A 14,044-nucleotide genomic window follows, 5' to 3' on the forward strand; every position below is an offset into this window, starting at 1 on the left:
GTGTCAAACCAATCTGATCTCCTTCTTTGAGAAGGTGACGGATTACTTAGATAAAGGAAATGCGGTGGATATAATTTACCTAGATTTCAGTAAGGCGTTCGACACGGTTCCACACGGGGAACTGTTAGTCAAATTGGAAAAGATGGGAATGAATATGAAAGTTGTAAGGTGGATAAGGAACTGGTTAAAGGGGAGACTCCAGAGGGTCGTATTGAAAGGTGAATTGTCAGGCTGGAAGGAGGTCACTAGTGGAGTCCCTCAAGGATCGGTTTTGGGACTGATCTTATTTAACCTTTTTATTACTGACCTTGGCACAAAGAGCGGGAATGTGCTAATAAAGTTTGCGGATGACACGAAGCTGGGGGGTATTGCTAACACGGAGAAGGACAGGGATACTATTCAGGAAGATCTGAACCACCTTGTAAACTGGAGTAATAGAAATAGGATGAAATACAATAGTGAAAAGTGCAAGGTTATGCACTTAGGAATTAATAAGAATTTTGGATATACGTTGGGGGCGCATCAGTTAGAAGCGACGGAGGAGGAGAAGAAGGACCTTGGGGTACTGGTTGATAGCAGGATGACTATGAGTCGCCAATGTGATACGGCTGTTAAAAAAGCAAATGCGATTTTGGGATGCATCAGGCGGGGTATTTCCTGCAAGGATAAGGAGGTGTTAGTACCGTTATACAAGGCGTTGGTGAGACCACATCTGGAATACTGTGTGCAGTTCTGGTGTCCCATGTTCAAGAAGGATGAATTCAAACTGGAACAGGTTCAGAGACGGGCTACAAGGATGATCCGAGGAATGGAAAAACTGCCTTATGAAAGGAGACTCAAAGAGCTTGGCTTGTTTAGCCTGGCCAAAAGAAGGCTGCGGGGGGATATGCTTGCTCTATATAAATATATCAGGGGGGTTAACGTTAGGGAGGGAGAGGAATTATTTAAGTTTAGTACTAATGTAGGCACGAGGACGAATGGGTATAAACTGGATATTAGGAAGTTTAGACTTGAAATTAGACGAAGATTTCTAACCATTAGAGGAGTGAAGTTCTGGAACAGCCGTCCGAGGGAAGTAGTGGGGGCAAAAGACTTTCTGGCTTTAAGACAAAGCTTGATAAGTATATGGAGGGGATGTTATGATAGGATCGTTAATTTGGGCAATTGATCTTGGATTACCACCAGATAGGTCTGCTCAATGGTCTGTGGGGAGATGTTGGATGGAATGGGAACTGAGTTACTGCAGAGAATTCCTTCTTGGGTGCTGGCTGTTGACTCTTGCCCACATGCTCAGGGTTTAGCTGATCGCCATATTTGGGGTCGGGAAGGAATTTTCCTCCAGGGCGGATTGGCTGGGACCCTGGAGGTTTTTCGCCTTCCCCTGCAGCGTGGGGCACGGGTCGCTTGCTGGTGATTTCTCTGCAGCTTGAGGTCTTCAAACCAATTTTGAGGATTTCAATAACTCGGTCCTGGGATAGGGGTTGTTATAAAATTGGATGGGTGGGGTTCTGTGGCCTGCCTTGTGCAGGAGGTCAGACTAGATGATCAGATTGGTCCCTTCTGACCTATGAGTCTATGAGAAGCGTGAAACTCCACCCATTTCCCTAATCTTGGAGGCAGCAAGATCAATTCAGCAAGCCCTCCCCCACCCCTCACTTTTTGGAGGGTAGGGACCAAAGAAGAAGGCTCCAGTACCCCCTCCTGAAAGGTCTCTGCTGTATACACCATCTATTGCAAATCTGGTTAGCTCTGCTAGTAATGGGAACTTCCAAGAGGAAAGACTAATAATATGGTTTGTAAACAGTATTTCTTTATATTTCACATGGTGTATTAGTAAGAGTCATGTTCTGTTTTGAAATAGCCATAATTTAGTTATCTTGAATTTAAAAGCTTATTGGATTATTTCTGTAGTGCTATCCATTTAAGTACAGCAACCTAATTCAAATACAGGCAGTCACATACAGTGTCCTCAAGCACCCAGCATGAAGCAACACTACAAGGATCCAACACTTAAGCATATTAAACCATTTGGCTTCAAGTAAATGGAGTTGGGCAAAACCACTAAAGTTTATAGCTTATACGCTGTTTCATAAACAGCAAACTGTGGGTACTCACCTCCTTTTCCAACAGCTCACTATGGATTAAGCTGGCTCTTTTGTAATTGAAATTGGCCATCGAACCTGACTCCAAATAAGATGAATGCAAAATTTTCACAACATCTTCAAACTCTCGAGATCCCATAGCTACTGGCTGAAAGAGTGCTATACAGAGAGAAGAAAGTTAGTATTAATACATATTTGAAAGCTTCCCAGTACATTTTCATTTCACTAATAGGATTTTTATCTTGATCTTATAAAGCTATTTAATGGCTTGATTCATTTTAGATTTTTGTATTAAAAACTGTCTCACAAAAGGTGGAATTTAGGCTTGTTGGGATCACAGCCAGGCACATCATTCTCATTTCTCCATCCCATACCAGTATTTACTTTTGAGCAAGCTGTCAACTTGGTTTACAAGAGCTTTCCAAGGGAAGTATACTAATGTAATTTCCACATACTCCCAAGAAAGTAGTAGATATACATTGCAAAAAGCTGTAACGTGCAGTTACACCAAATAATGTGTTGTTATAAGAATGCAGTAGTTTCAGATTGTAGCCTGTTTTCTCAAAAAAATTGACGTTACAGTGCCTGGTGAATATGTAGGCTACCTACTCTGACAATAAATGGCTATTATAGAGAGGACACTATAGGTTCAGCTATGGTTGCTCACACTCTAGTTTAAGAAATTCTCCAAGACAACATGGGTCTTCTGTACAACATAATTATCATTCACAAAGATGGCCACTTCAAATTTACTTTTTTGCTAAGCTATTGCCTAAATCTGGATAGCAGTTTCCTTGGTTTGGGTTTATCTTTCAGCCCCTCATCTCCATCCCCACAGACCATTTTAGCTGCACACCATGAGGGCCAAAAGACCAGCAGGGGACTGTAGAGCATGGAGTAGCAAAGAACTGAAGCACAGACTTGGAGAGAGAAGACCCAAAGAAATGGAGCTGTACTCCTAAGATGACATGTACCAGGTATTTTCTCTACACAGCTTTTTTAAGGTGTACAGAAATAGAGCTTTATCCTGACAGTACAGGAGTTCTGGTTTGTACACAGTTCTGCTATATACCTTCCAAATAGTGATTTTGCCCTTCTATTACTGCCTGCCTCCCGCTCTAAAAAGCATAGGATGCACAGAAGTTCTAGAAGAAGTTACAAAAATAAATGTGGATAGAAGTGTACAGAATATTTACCAAAATAGCAGTAAGTGATTTAGAGCGTGCGTCAAGGATTACACAAAACTGGGCCACGGTGTGTGCATCTGCATGGTTTTTAAAAGGGGCGGGAGAGGTGCACAAAATTAAACAGGGTCATTATAGAGGCTCCAAGTCACAAGAACAGCTTGACTAACAGCTGGTAAAAGCTTGTCAGTTACTGCCAATTAGAAGACAAGGACAGCATCTATTGCTATATTTATGGTCACGCAATTGGGTCCATCTTAATGGAAAGTGAAAATAGTGAGTGCTGCATGTTTTACTTATCTTGCAAGAATGAGACTTAAAGGTATATAGTGGAAAAAGACTAATGAGCAAGCAGTTTGCTTTCCAGTGCCATCTAGTCCGTCATCAGACCCTTCTAGGAAGAAATTGTTAGACATAGGAGTTATGATTTGGTTTTTTATGCAGTATTAAGTCACTGCCATGGTTAAGGCACCTGAGCCGTACATTTGTCTCTACAAGGTGGCTAAATTTAGCATGAACATTAAAAAAAAAAAAATTGATCCTCTTTTTACTGATTTTTTTTTTAATTTGTTACTGAAACAAGTCATCTTTCAACAGAGGCAGAAGGCTTAGTTCTTACAGCTGTATATAGCATACAGTTGTACTTTTAAAGATTTAATGCCATGGTAAGCATTAAACACAAAACCTATTTGTTATACATACACAGTTAATTATGCATGTGAACCCTATTAATGACAAAGATTGGCTAGAGAGTGTGCATTATATGTATTACAGTAGAGTCTGAAGGCAACTACCAACTCATGGCTCCATTTTACCAGGTATCATACTGACATACAATACATGGTCCCTAACCCAAACACAATCATAGTTCAAGACATTGGGGGTGGGGGAAGACACCCAAACAAGCATAGGGGGGAAGGAACAGAGAGGAAAGTCAGAATAAAAGTTTTTTCCTCCATTAACTAAGATGGATTACAGCGGCAGTTTTAGCACGCGCACACACAAGAAAGAAAACCAACACACACAGATTATCTTGGCTACATCTTGATTTCTTCAGATCTAAAAAACATGTGCTTTGTTGTTCACTATATTAGAGCTCTTCTTATAGGATTAAGAAAGGTTACATCGAAGTATTGGGAAATTTCCACACTACCTACAAATAAATCTGTGTGTCAAAGTTTTTAAGAAGTCACTTGAGTAATAAATCTGATTTAAGACTGCAGTAATTCTGCATTTATACTGTATCGACATGCACTCCATTCAATAAATTATGCTGGAAACAGTTTCACTATAGATTGCATCGAACTTTGATCACCATGGGGATTGCTGTTTAGAGCAACTAAAAATAAATTTTCTTCAAATGTCTTGTAGTAAAAATAACGGGGTTTGAAGTGGTTGTCCAGTTATGTTACTATGGCTGTTGTTGAATTCCTGTAATCTTGATGAACAAAGTTGCCCTAGCTGCTCAATGTTATGTATACAGTTTACAAGACTTGCAATATTATATACAAGAGTGGCCACATATTACACAGCATATTGTCTACTTCCTCAATGCAAGTCTGTAAAAAGTCAGGTTACTGCCTATGGAGAGGTCCTGCCTGCTGTTAAAACTCTGTTGGGACATTAATAATGACGTTACACATTTGTGTTTTCTTAGACTTCGCACTCTGATGAATGATTTTTATGGAGATCAGCAGTCCTCCAAAATGTAGTTTCTTCACAAGCCTGATCTTCATTTTCTTCTACGATGAATAATGTGTTATTGACTAGACATCAAACAGTTTTGCATATGGCAAGTCACATGGACTGCTGCGGTATTACCACCTAATCCCTTCAACAAGAGGAGTATATGTAGTCCACAGCTCTGGTAATAACAAAAGGTTTAATTTCTTGGGAATAAAATTTTGTATGCAGAAAAAGACATGCATAGCTGTTGTTCAAGAATAGGTTTTGAAAGCGTATTATGTAATTTTTTTACATTAAATGAAATATTATTAACTTATGTCTATCACAAGAACTACAGTTAGGCTGAGAATTGATGCCATTTCTGAACTAAATATAGATCCATGGGCAATATAGCAATTTGAGACCCCTTAAAGCACCTTGGATTTTCAGAAAGTGTTGAACATTCAACCACTGGAAAAGTCAGGCCCCTTTAAAAAGTCAAACTAGGCACTCTTAATTTTTTAATATCTTGACCCTAAGGTTCTGAATTGAAGGTGCTTTAAACCCGAAATATGCATTTCACCTGAGGGAAAAAAAGAGTTTAATGAAGGATCTCATTCTGTGTATGATTTGTTTTCATCAAATCAAGCAAGAAGCAAGGCTTTAGGATGTGTCTTTTGATGTCAAAAAAAAAAATCCACAAATTTCATTATAGAGCAAGTTCTTTCTGTTCACATGTAAAACACAAAAAAGTAAAACTTGTGTAGCTTTGTTACTGTAAAAGATTTAAACGTTATCTTAATGATCAACAGCCTTTTGCTTTGATCTTAAAAAAAAACAACTATTTTCTGTTACAGTTGGTTTACTGAGGCTTACGGAAAAGCAATCTTCTCAAAGCATACAGCAGGGCTCTTACATCCCTACTGCCTCAGCTGCTGAAATAGTTCAACTGAGTTGCTTAGATGAAAAAAAAAAATGGGGGGGAATTTGGGGGGCGGGGGGGAACACAAAACCAAAAAGCTAATTTTATTAGGGGGTGGATGGGGAAGTCATTCAATCCTGACTTCAGCCAGCAAAAACTCAGTCAACAATGTTAACACAACCTGAGTTTCGGGAGGTTTGTTTTGTTTGTTTGTTTGTTTAAAAAGGAAGGGAGCATTTGGGGGTAGGTCAGAGAACATTTTTCTATACATATCACCTGTTGCTTAGGACTTAAATCTAAGCCAGAGAAGGTATTTTAATACAGTTCAGGAGGCACATAGCCCCAGAACCACCAGTTGAATGTATTGTTCCTATACAGACTATGCCATGTCAAGTTTTTCGTTGCAACCAAGTACTAATTATAACTATAGAAGTGCAGTTCCAGACCATATTGTCTATATTACTATGCCTAAAAGATAAAAACACACGTATTAGTTCTTTATAACCATCACCACATCCTGTAATATATGCACACCGTTTAGAATTTAATGGCATTCATTAAGCTTATTTCTGGTCTCTCTCTTCAGGGAGCTCAGGAAGGAAAGTACAATTACTAGGTCCCTACCAAATTCACAGCCATGAAAAAAAAACAAACACACCACACACCATGAAATCTGGTCTTCTGTGTACTTTTACCCTATACCATATAGATTCCATGAGGGAGACCAGTGTTTCTCAAACTGGGGGGGCATCCTGACCCAAAACGGGGTTGTGGGGATCACAAAGTTATGGGGGGGGGGTGAGGGATCATGGTATTGCCACCCTTACTTCTGCACTGCCTTCAGAGCTGGGTGGCCAGAGTGTGGCGGTGGCTGGCAAAGGGCCCAGCTCTGATAGTAGTGCAGACAGGTGGCAATATCGCAACTCCCTGCCCCCCCATTAACCTTGTGACCCCACACAATCCCCTTTTGGTCAGGACTCCTACAGTTATAGCACTATGAAATTTCAGATTTAAATATGTGAAATCATGAAATTTTTTATTTTTAAAATCCTATGACCATGACATTGACCAAAATGGACTTTGATTTTGGTAGGGCCCTAACAATAACCTGGATTAGAAAAATACTTGGACCTGTTTATACTGGCCGTTTTCCAGTTTTTGTAATGTTAACTGCATAGTTATGGAAAACTAATTTATAGCATCCTTATGCCATATAGGAACTATGCTCAATGGTTTGTGATATTTTGTTTGAAATACAAAAAAGATTTCACTACACTTACATAGAAGCTAGACCAGTATTATAAGAATTTTTTTTATATATTAAAAAAAAAAAGAGACTTTAATGTTTGAAATCAGATATTGGTGTCTAGACTGGTGCTATGCCTTGTTTTCAATGCCAAGATACCATTAGTCAATTTCCATATATGACTCTCAGTAAGCAATATATCAATTCATTCAAATTATCAGATTAAGTTTGCAGTTCCCTCCCCCCCTTTTTTTTTTTTAAAAAAAGACTGTTTGAACTTGCAACTACATCAGAAAAATAATCTTGCTTTCTTGAGGAATACTGACTATCTTCACCTAACACTTCAGGTTTCCAGGAATACAAAGCATTTTCCTTCTTATCCAATCAGTAAAAATAGCATGATGATATTGCTCTTTAGGAATGAATTGTTTCTGCCACCAAGATATGAAAAGTACCATTTTCTTGAAGTCAGATTTCCTGCTGCAAGATCATCAAGACAGACATGCACTGATAAAATGGGACATCACAATGGTTAATATAAGCCTTGAGATTGTATTATTGTAGCGTCTTTGCTCCAGAAAGTCCGTAAACAGTTTACAAATTCAGGGAATCACTTAATCCCCAAGGGTGAAAACGGTCATTGGTGAACAGCATGCAACCACCCTTCCCAAAAGTTTAGGAAGAATAATGGAAAAATACATATCTAATGAACTGTCAGACAATACAAATCAGTGACAAACCATCCTCACGTGAACTAGAGTTTGGCTAACAACCCAGCACTTACAAGTGCCATGGAGTCTTTAAATGACAAGCAAGCAAGACCTAGATCTTCCATCTAGATAGAGAAGGAAGAAGTGGCACCCTAACAAGTGCTTTAGTACCTTCCTGAACTGGCATGTGCCTATATTTAAGCATAGGAGCAGCAGTGGGACTACTCAAGCACATATTTAACTGCCTTTCTGAAGTCGGAGGCATAACGCTGATGAGTTAGTCCAACAGGGAGTCCAAAGGAAGACTGGTACCAGCGCTACTGTGCACTTGCCCTTCCTTGTCACAATTGGGTGAAAGGCATCTCCAAGCAATGGCCAGGCTCAAGCTGGCCAGCTTGCAAGATTTGGCTTTAAAAAAAAAAACCACACAACAACACACCACACACACGAGATGGTAGTAGGGCAGTAAGCTACATGATTCATAACAAAACAGGAAACTGTACTATTATAATTAGTGCCATGTGACTAGATACCATAAAATAGACCAAATCCTCAAGCCAAAATAAATGTAATGTTTCCTACTTATAAGGTCATATTCCCTGAATTGTCCCTATAGAAAAGGTTGAGTAAATAAATTTAAAAAAAAAAATTAAAAAATCCTGCCATTTAATGAAAGTTTAGACATTCCCCCCAGGAGTTAGAGTCTAATAAAGAATTAATAGAAAGAGCCTCATTATATAATCCCTCAGTTAGCTCCATCTGCTTTGTTCAGTTCATGTTAAAGCATTTTCTGTAACTCTCTAGATGGTAGGCTTAGCCTTGATATCATGCTTTCATTTGTTTCTAGTCATCATTCAAGGAACACCTATTCCTGCTTCAGAAACCGAAGAAGCTGGAAGACTGAGGATTCACCTGTTTTCTGATTTTGCAAATTCCATGTAGTTTTAAAATTGTCTCTTTTTTTTTTTAAATAACTGAGTCCAAAGTATAGGTTTTAGTGTCCTTTTTAAAATATAATGGAAAAGAAAATGTAGTTTTGACGTGTCCTGATATAGTGCTATCATCATGGAGGAGCACACAGAACTGTTATAGGTCATATTATAGGGATCAGTTGCCCACAACTAAAAAAGTCACCTTGTGGGTGGAATACAGCAGCCATTCTGCACCAGCAATGCTACAACATAATTTTAGACAACAGGCCAAGAATAACTTAGAAGAATTGGTGGGGAGGGGAGAAGCGATGTTACCTAGTGTTACCAAGTTTGGAATTTGGGCAGGGCAGCAATCTCAACATCCCTACCTTTCCAAGGAGAATCATGTTATCTTTATCAGCCATTAAGTGCTTAGTGAAAGAATGGGGTGATCTTGGTTTCAGAATACATCCAGAAGACCAAAGTGCCAGCAGTGCATTGTCACTCTGGCATTAAACTGGGCTACTGGTGTAGTTCTGATTTAATACCACAACTTCCCAATTCATCATTAACACTTCCTCCAACACTCAAGTTCTCTCTGGAAGCCTTCCATCAAATTACTGATCTGGCCCAATTTTGTTATGGCTTCTGATGTGCCATTATATCATCATGGCTTATTATACTATGGTATTGTTATGGCAACAGCCAAACACCCATAACAATAAACCAGCATATGTATATGATGGAATGGAAAGAAATGTTTCAAGTGTCCAAAAGTTTAACTAGCAAGTATTATTAAAAACAGACCTCTTTAGACAATATTTTAAAGAAGAAATTATGATACACCAAAAGATGAAATCCGTAAGAACATGCCAAATAAAAGCTTGATGTTAGCAAGTCAACTGGAACCAATAAGATCAAACTACTCTCCCCCTCCATCCCAAAGAAAGTGATAGAAGTCAAACTCAAGCTATCTAAAATGCTTGACTGGTCAGAAACATATACTGCAGGAAACAATCCTGCACAGCCAGGTGAAGTACTAGATGACTTAGAAGGTGTTTTCCAGACCTAGTTTATATATTTCAGGTTTCTCCAAATTCACAATGGAACCAAGTGCTAGACAGGTACTTAAAAAAAAAATAAATTAAAAAAAAGGAAAAAAAAAAATCAATGTGATGCACTGAATGCCTCAGATTTGGTTCTATAACTTTGTGATTAAAACAATCACACTTGGTCTTGGGACATCTGAAACAAGAGGAGCCATTTTTTAAACCCAGGCATTTTTCTAATCAGATGACCATCAAGGAGGACAAGACGTTACTTTAAGTCAGTGGTTCCCAAACTGGGATGTGTGAGCCCCCGGGGGTTCGTGAAATATTACAGGGAGTCCTTGGGAAAAAGATTCCCTAATGGCGGACAGCGCTGTCCCTAGAGACTCCCAGCAGCACAGGGCCAACAGCCCAGAGCCCCTGGACTTCCAAGAGCTAAACAGATCAAAGTAAGCGTATCTACCACACTGAAGAGATTTAAACTTCAAGACTCCTTACAATAAATGGGAAGGGAGATTAATTTTAAAAACGGGGAAAAAAAAATCAAATAGGCAGCTAGAATTGTTTTTAAAAATTATGAACAAGCTTAAACTTTGTTAGAACGCGTTGTTTGCCCAGACTGCTCAAGACCTGAACGCTTGTATAGGAGGAACTCGAGTTGGCTTCTTAAATACCTTCAAGCTGTTTCACATCTGATGCTTGATGGGGAACTATAGAAGCCTTGTTTTATAACAGGCTTATTCAAAGTGATACAAGCTACGAAACCAAGATCCTGGAAGTGTGTTTCCATTTTCATAATGTAATAAAATACAGTAATGATAAATAGTAAATAGTGTGTAATAAGCATGTCAAAAACAAATTTTGTATTTCCAAGATCACTGCTTTTATAAATTATACTCAGGTAAAGAAGAAAATCCCTGGATGTTCATTTTAGGTGGGGATTTATAAGACTTGACATTTTAGTGAAAGGGGGTCACAGGTTGTTAAAGTTTGAGAACCACAGCTTTAAGCCAATCACCTCCTTTTACATTAGCCTCTGCTAGCTTCATATCCACTTTTGTATTTCTGAGAGAATCACTGCCATCTTTAAAATGGGAAAGAGAAATGGGATAATCAAACAAACCTACCTTCACTTCCTCCTTACAGAACAAAATTTTAAAGTTACAAAAGTTAAACAACCTCTTTGAAAGATGAAAACCCTGTATCTAAATGTTTTGCAATAGTAACTGTGGTGTTATCAAGCCCTGTTCCACTACCAGGGAAGGGCAAGAAAGGGGCAACTCGGGGTGGGGGCACCAAAGTAAGTAAATCTTCTTGGCAAATTAACAAAATAAAAGCAACCAGAAATAAACAGTCTCCCCCAGAAAATGAGAGACAGCCCTGGTTTCAGAAGTTCCATTAAAAAAATAGGAGCCTCAAAAAAGTAGCATTTCCAGTGTGAGGCACATGAATGTGGGATGCACACTTCTCTTCTGCAAAGAGATGGAGACACACGCAAGCTTTCAATGGGTAAGGAAAGAAGGGCCATCTTCTCTGCATGTGTTTCTGAAGCAGAAATGTATAAAGTATTTACCAGCTCAATCTAAATATGGACGCATGTCTCCTTCAGAGAGGGAAGAAGGGGGAAGATAGAAAAAGAATCATCTTCTCTCTATGTCCGTGTGCATGTCCCACAGAGAACCATCTTCTGTGTGTGTCTGAGCATCTCAGAAGAGGGGCTGTGATAAACCGTTTCCAAGCCCACCCTGATCAAATCCAGCCTTTTCCATTTTTAAGCTACCATCTCAAATTCAAGCTTTTCTTCCTTACACAAAAAGGAGAATTTAAAATGCCTAACACTAAAAATCTCATCCCCAGAAGCCTCTCTAATCGGAGCCATGCCACAGCCTCCTCCACACCCGCAGGATTTTGCATGCAGCTGTGAGAAGTGTATAAAGAGCCTCCCTATTGAATAAGATGAAGAGGGGGTGAGGGAGAGAAGAAGGGAGGAGGAAGGGAACAACCTTTCTTTTCTCTGCTCTTCCTGGGGATCTGAAAATTCCTCCTAATAGGCAGATCTTCAGGGGGCTTGGGGAGAGGGGGAGGACCCCCCAACACGTCGCTGGTTTGTTGTGGCTGCTGCTGCTGCTGCTCATGTGCCGTGGAGACGCTGTTCTTCCGCTGGCTGCTGCTGAGATTTGGGGGGGCCTGGTCTTCTGTAGCAGCCACCAGCAGCGCCTCCTCAGCGGTAGCATCAGAGCGGCCGCCATTTTGTGTGCCGTCCTCAGCTGCTGCTGCGCTGCTGCTCTCCACAGCGAGGAGGCCCCTGTCGTTCTTCTCCGTCCGCTGAAGCTGCTCCAGCTCTATCTCGCCACCGCCAGTAACCCCATCATCCGCCATTGAACTCTATGGCGGGGAAACAACCGAGCGCTAACAAGTGTTTTCTCTCCTCTTCTCCCACGGAGCCACCCTTTCCCAAGCGCCATGCACCACCCGCCCGTACCCTCTGCCACACTCCGCCGCCCTATCACTCCAGGCGCTCACTTTATGGCAACAACTCCGCCCCGCCTTCCCCCCAACATGGCGGCGGCGGAGCCGCAGCTGGGAAAGGGGCGTGGCCAGCGTCGACCAATCAATGGGTAGGGCAGGTTATAAATAAGGGGGGAGGGCGGTGCCGTGGAAGTGGCGCAGCAAAGGGAGAACAGCAAATCGGGAAGAATGGCACGGCATCTCGTTTGGCGCGCCTCCTCCTCAAGTCCGTCCCTCCCACTCCTAGACGCCTTGTGGTGGCTGGTTCCCATCTCTCTATTACATCTTCTCGCTATTTGGACCTGGTAGCAAGATAAGGGAGAGTTCATGCAGATCTTGGTGGTTTTTTCTTTCAGGCAGCACAGCAGCCACAAAAGGGTGGCTTAGCACCATTGACCATTGTTGCACTGCCCAGGCAGTTGAAGCACCCACCATGGGTCGCACTCAAGTTGTGAGAGGGAGTGTTTGTACCACGTAGTGTCAGCAAGCCTTTATACCAGTTCTTGATGCTATGCTGCCCCCGTGGAAGCGGGGAATCTGTAGAACCAACTGCTGCCTGTCCTACATCTCCTCCAAGCATTCTTGATCCCTAAAGATACCACTCAGACTTTGGTAATCGCCAGAACCAGAGCAGAAGGCCAGGGAGCAGTTTCCTGCCCTCTTTAGCATTTTGGACAAAAAAGAAAGTGGCAACGTAAGCCATCCATCTTCCAGGAGTGGGAATGGAGAAGATGACAGAGGTGTAATAGCCTGCTCCCTTGTGAAACAGGAACAGAGAAGAAGGTATCAGTCTGATCCCCATCCATTTTCATGATTGGGAACAGAGATGAAAGTGTGGGCCTAGTTTTCAACCTTATTTCTGCAGAATAGGAGAAAAAGACGGAGGTCTAGTTCCCCACTCTGCCTCTCGAAGTGGCATCGAGAATTCATAGGTCCTTATCCCTGCTTCAGTGTCTATAAGGTAAAGATGGGATTTGTGATTTTAAGGTCTCATCCAAAGATCTCCTACACCATAACACTGAATTCCATTCAGTGTATCTTTTTCAGAACAATAAGGACTGATTCGGTACTGTCGGGGTTTTAAATGTGTGGTTCCTGTGTAGCTTGGTAATTTGGGCATCCCATCTAGCTATGTGCTTGTGTCTGAACATTTATAACAAAAACTGAAAATAAGAGCTACTGTGAGGAGTTTGTCACCAATTTTATGCTGACTACTTGATATTTCACTTAAGGAGTGTATTCTTTAATAGTGACATTCATTATTGCATCATTTAGAAATGTCACTCATTTCGTCCCAGTATTTAGATTCCACACAAATTTGGTCTGCTCAGTTCTGTTTAAATAACTTGCATCAGAAATAATTAATCATGAAACTGAGATTATAGATTTTTACACCAAGAGAATTAATCCTACATCATCAGCATCTGCAAACAATGTGTTCTACCACCTACAGTTTATTGAGATTTTCCTGGTGGACGGTGACCTAGGCTTGGTAATAACACTTCTGTGTTCTCCTGACAACACTACAGCAATGCAGTCTACCTGTGCACCCTCATCAATCTTCTGGAAACTCCCAAGTACAGAATGCAGCAGCACATCTCAGCAACAAGGTCTGCAATGAGTATATCAAACCTGTCCACTCTTCACTATACTTATTTCCCATAGAATATCATGTCAGATTCAAGGTCTCAATCCTTACTTTCAAGATATTGAACACTGTTACCCTAAAGGTCACTTAAAGTTTTAG

General features: G+C 40.7%; 1 protein-coding gene across 1 annotated transcript in view; it reads right to left on the bottom strand.

Moving 5' to 3' along the window:
* Positions 1-12,339, bottom strand: part of TASOR (transcription activation suppressor) — a 61,427-nt gene extending 49,088 nt beyond the window's left edge. Inside the window, 2 exon segments of the mRNA XM_030568686.1 lie at positions 2,116-2,261; positions 11,793-12,339. Of these exon segments, the coding sequence (XP_030424546.1) occupies positions 2,116-2,261; positions 11,793-12,168 (522 nt within the window). The 5' untranslated portion in view covers positions 12,169-12,339.
* Positions 12,340-14,044: the final 1,705 nt, after the last annotated feature.

The sequence above is a fragment of the Gopherus evgoodei genome, chromosome 7 (assembly GCF_007399415.2).
Source record: "Gopherus evgoodei ecotype Sinaloan lineage chromosome 7, rGopEvg1_v1.p, whole genome shotgun sequence".
NCBI classification, from domain to species: Eukaryota; Metazoa; Chordata; order Testudines; family Testudinidae; genus Gopherus; species Gopherus evgoodei.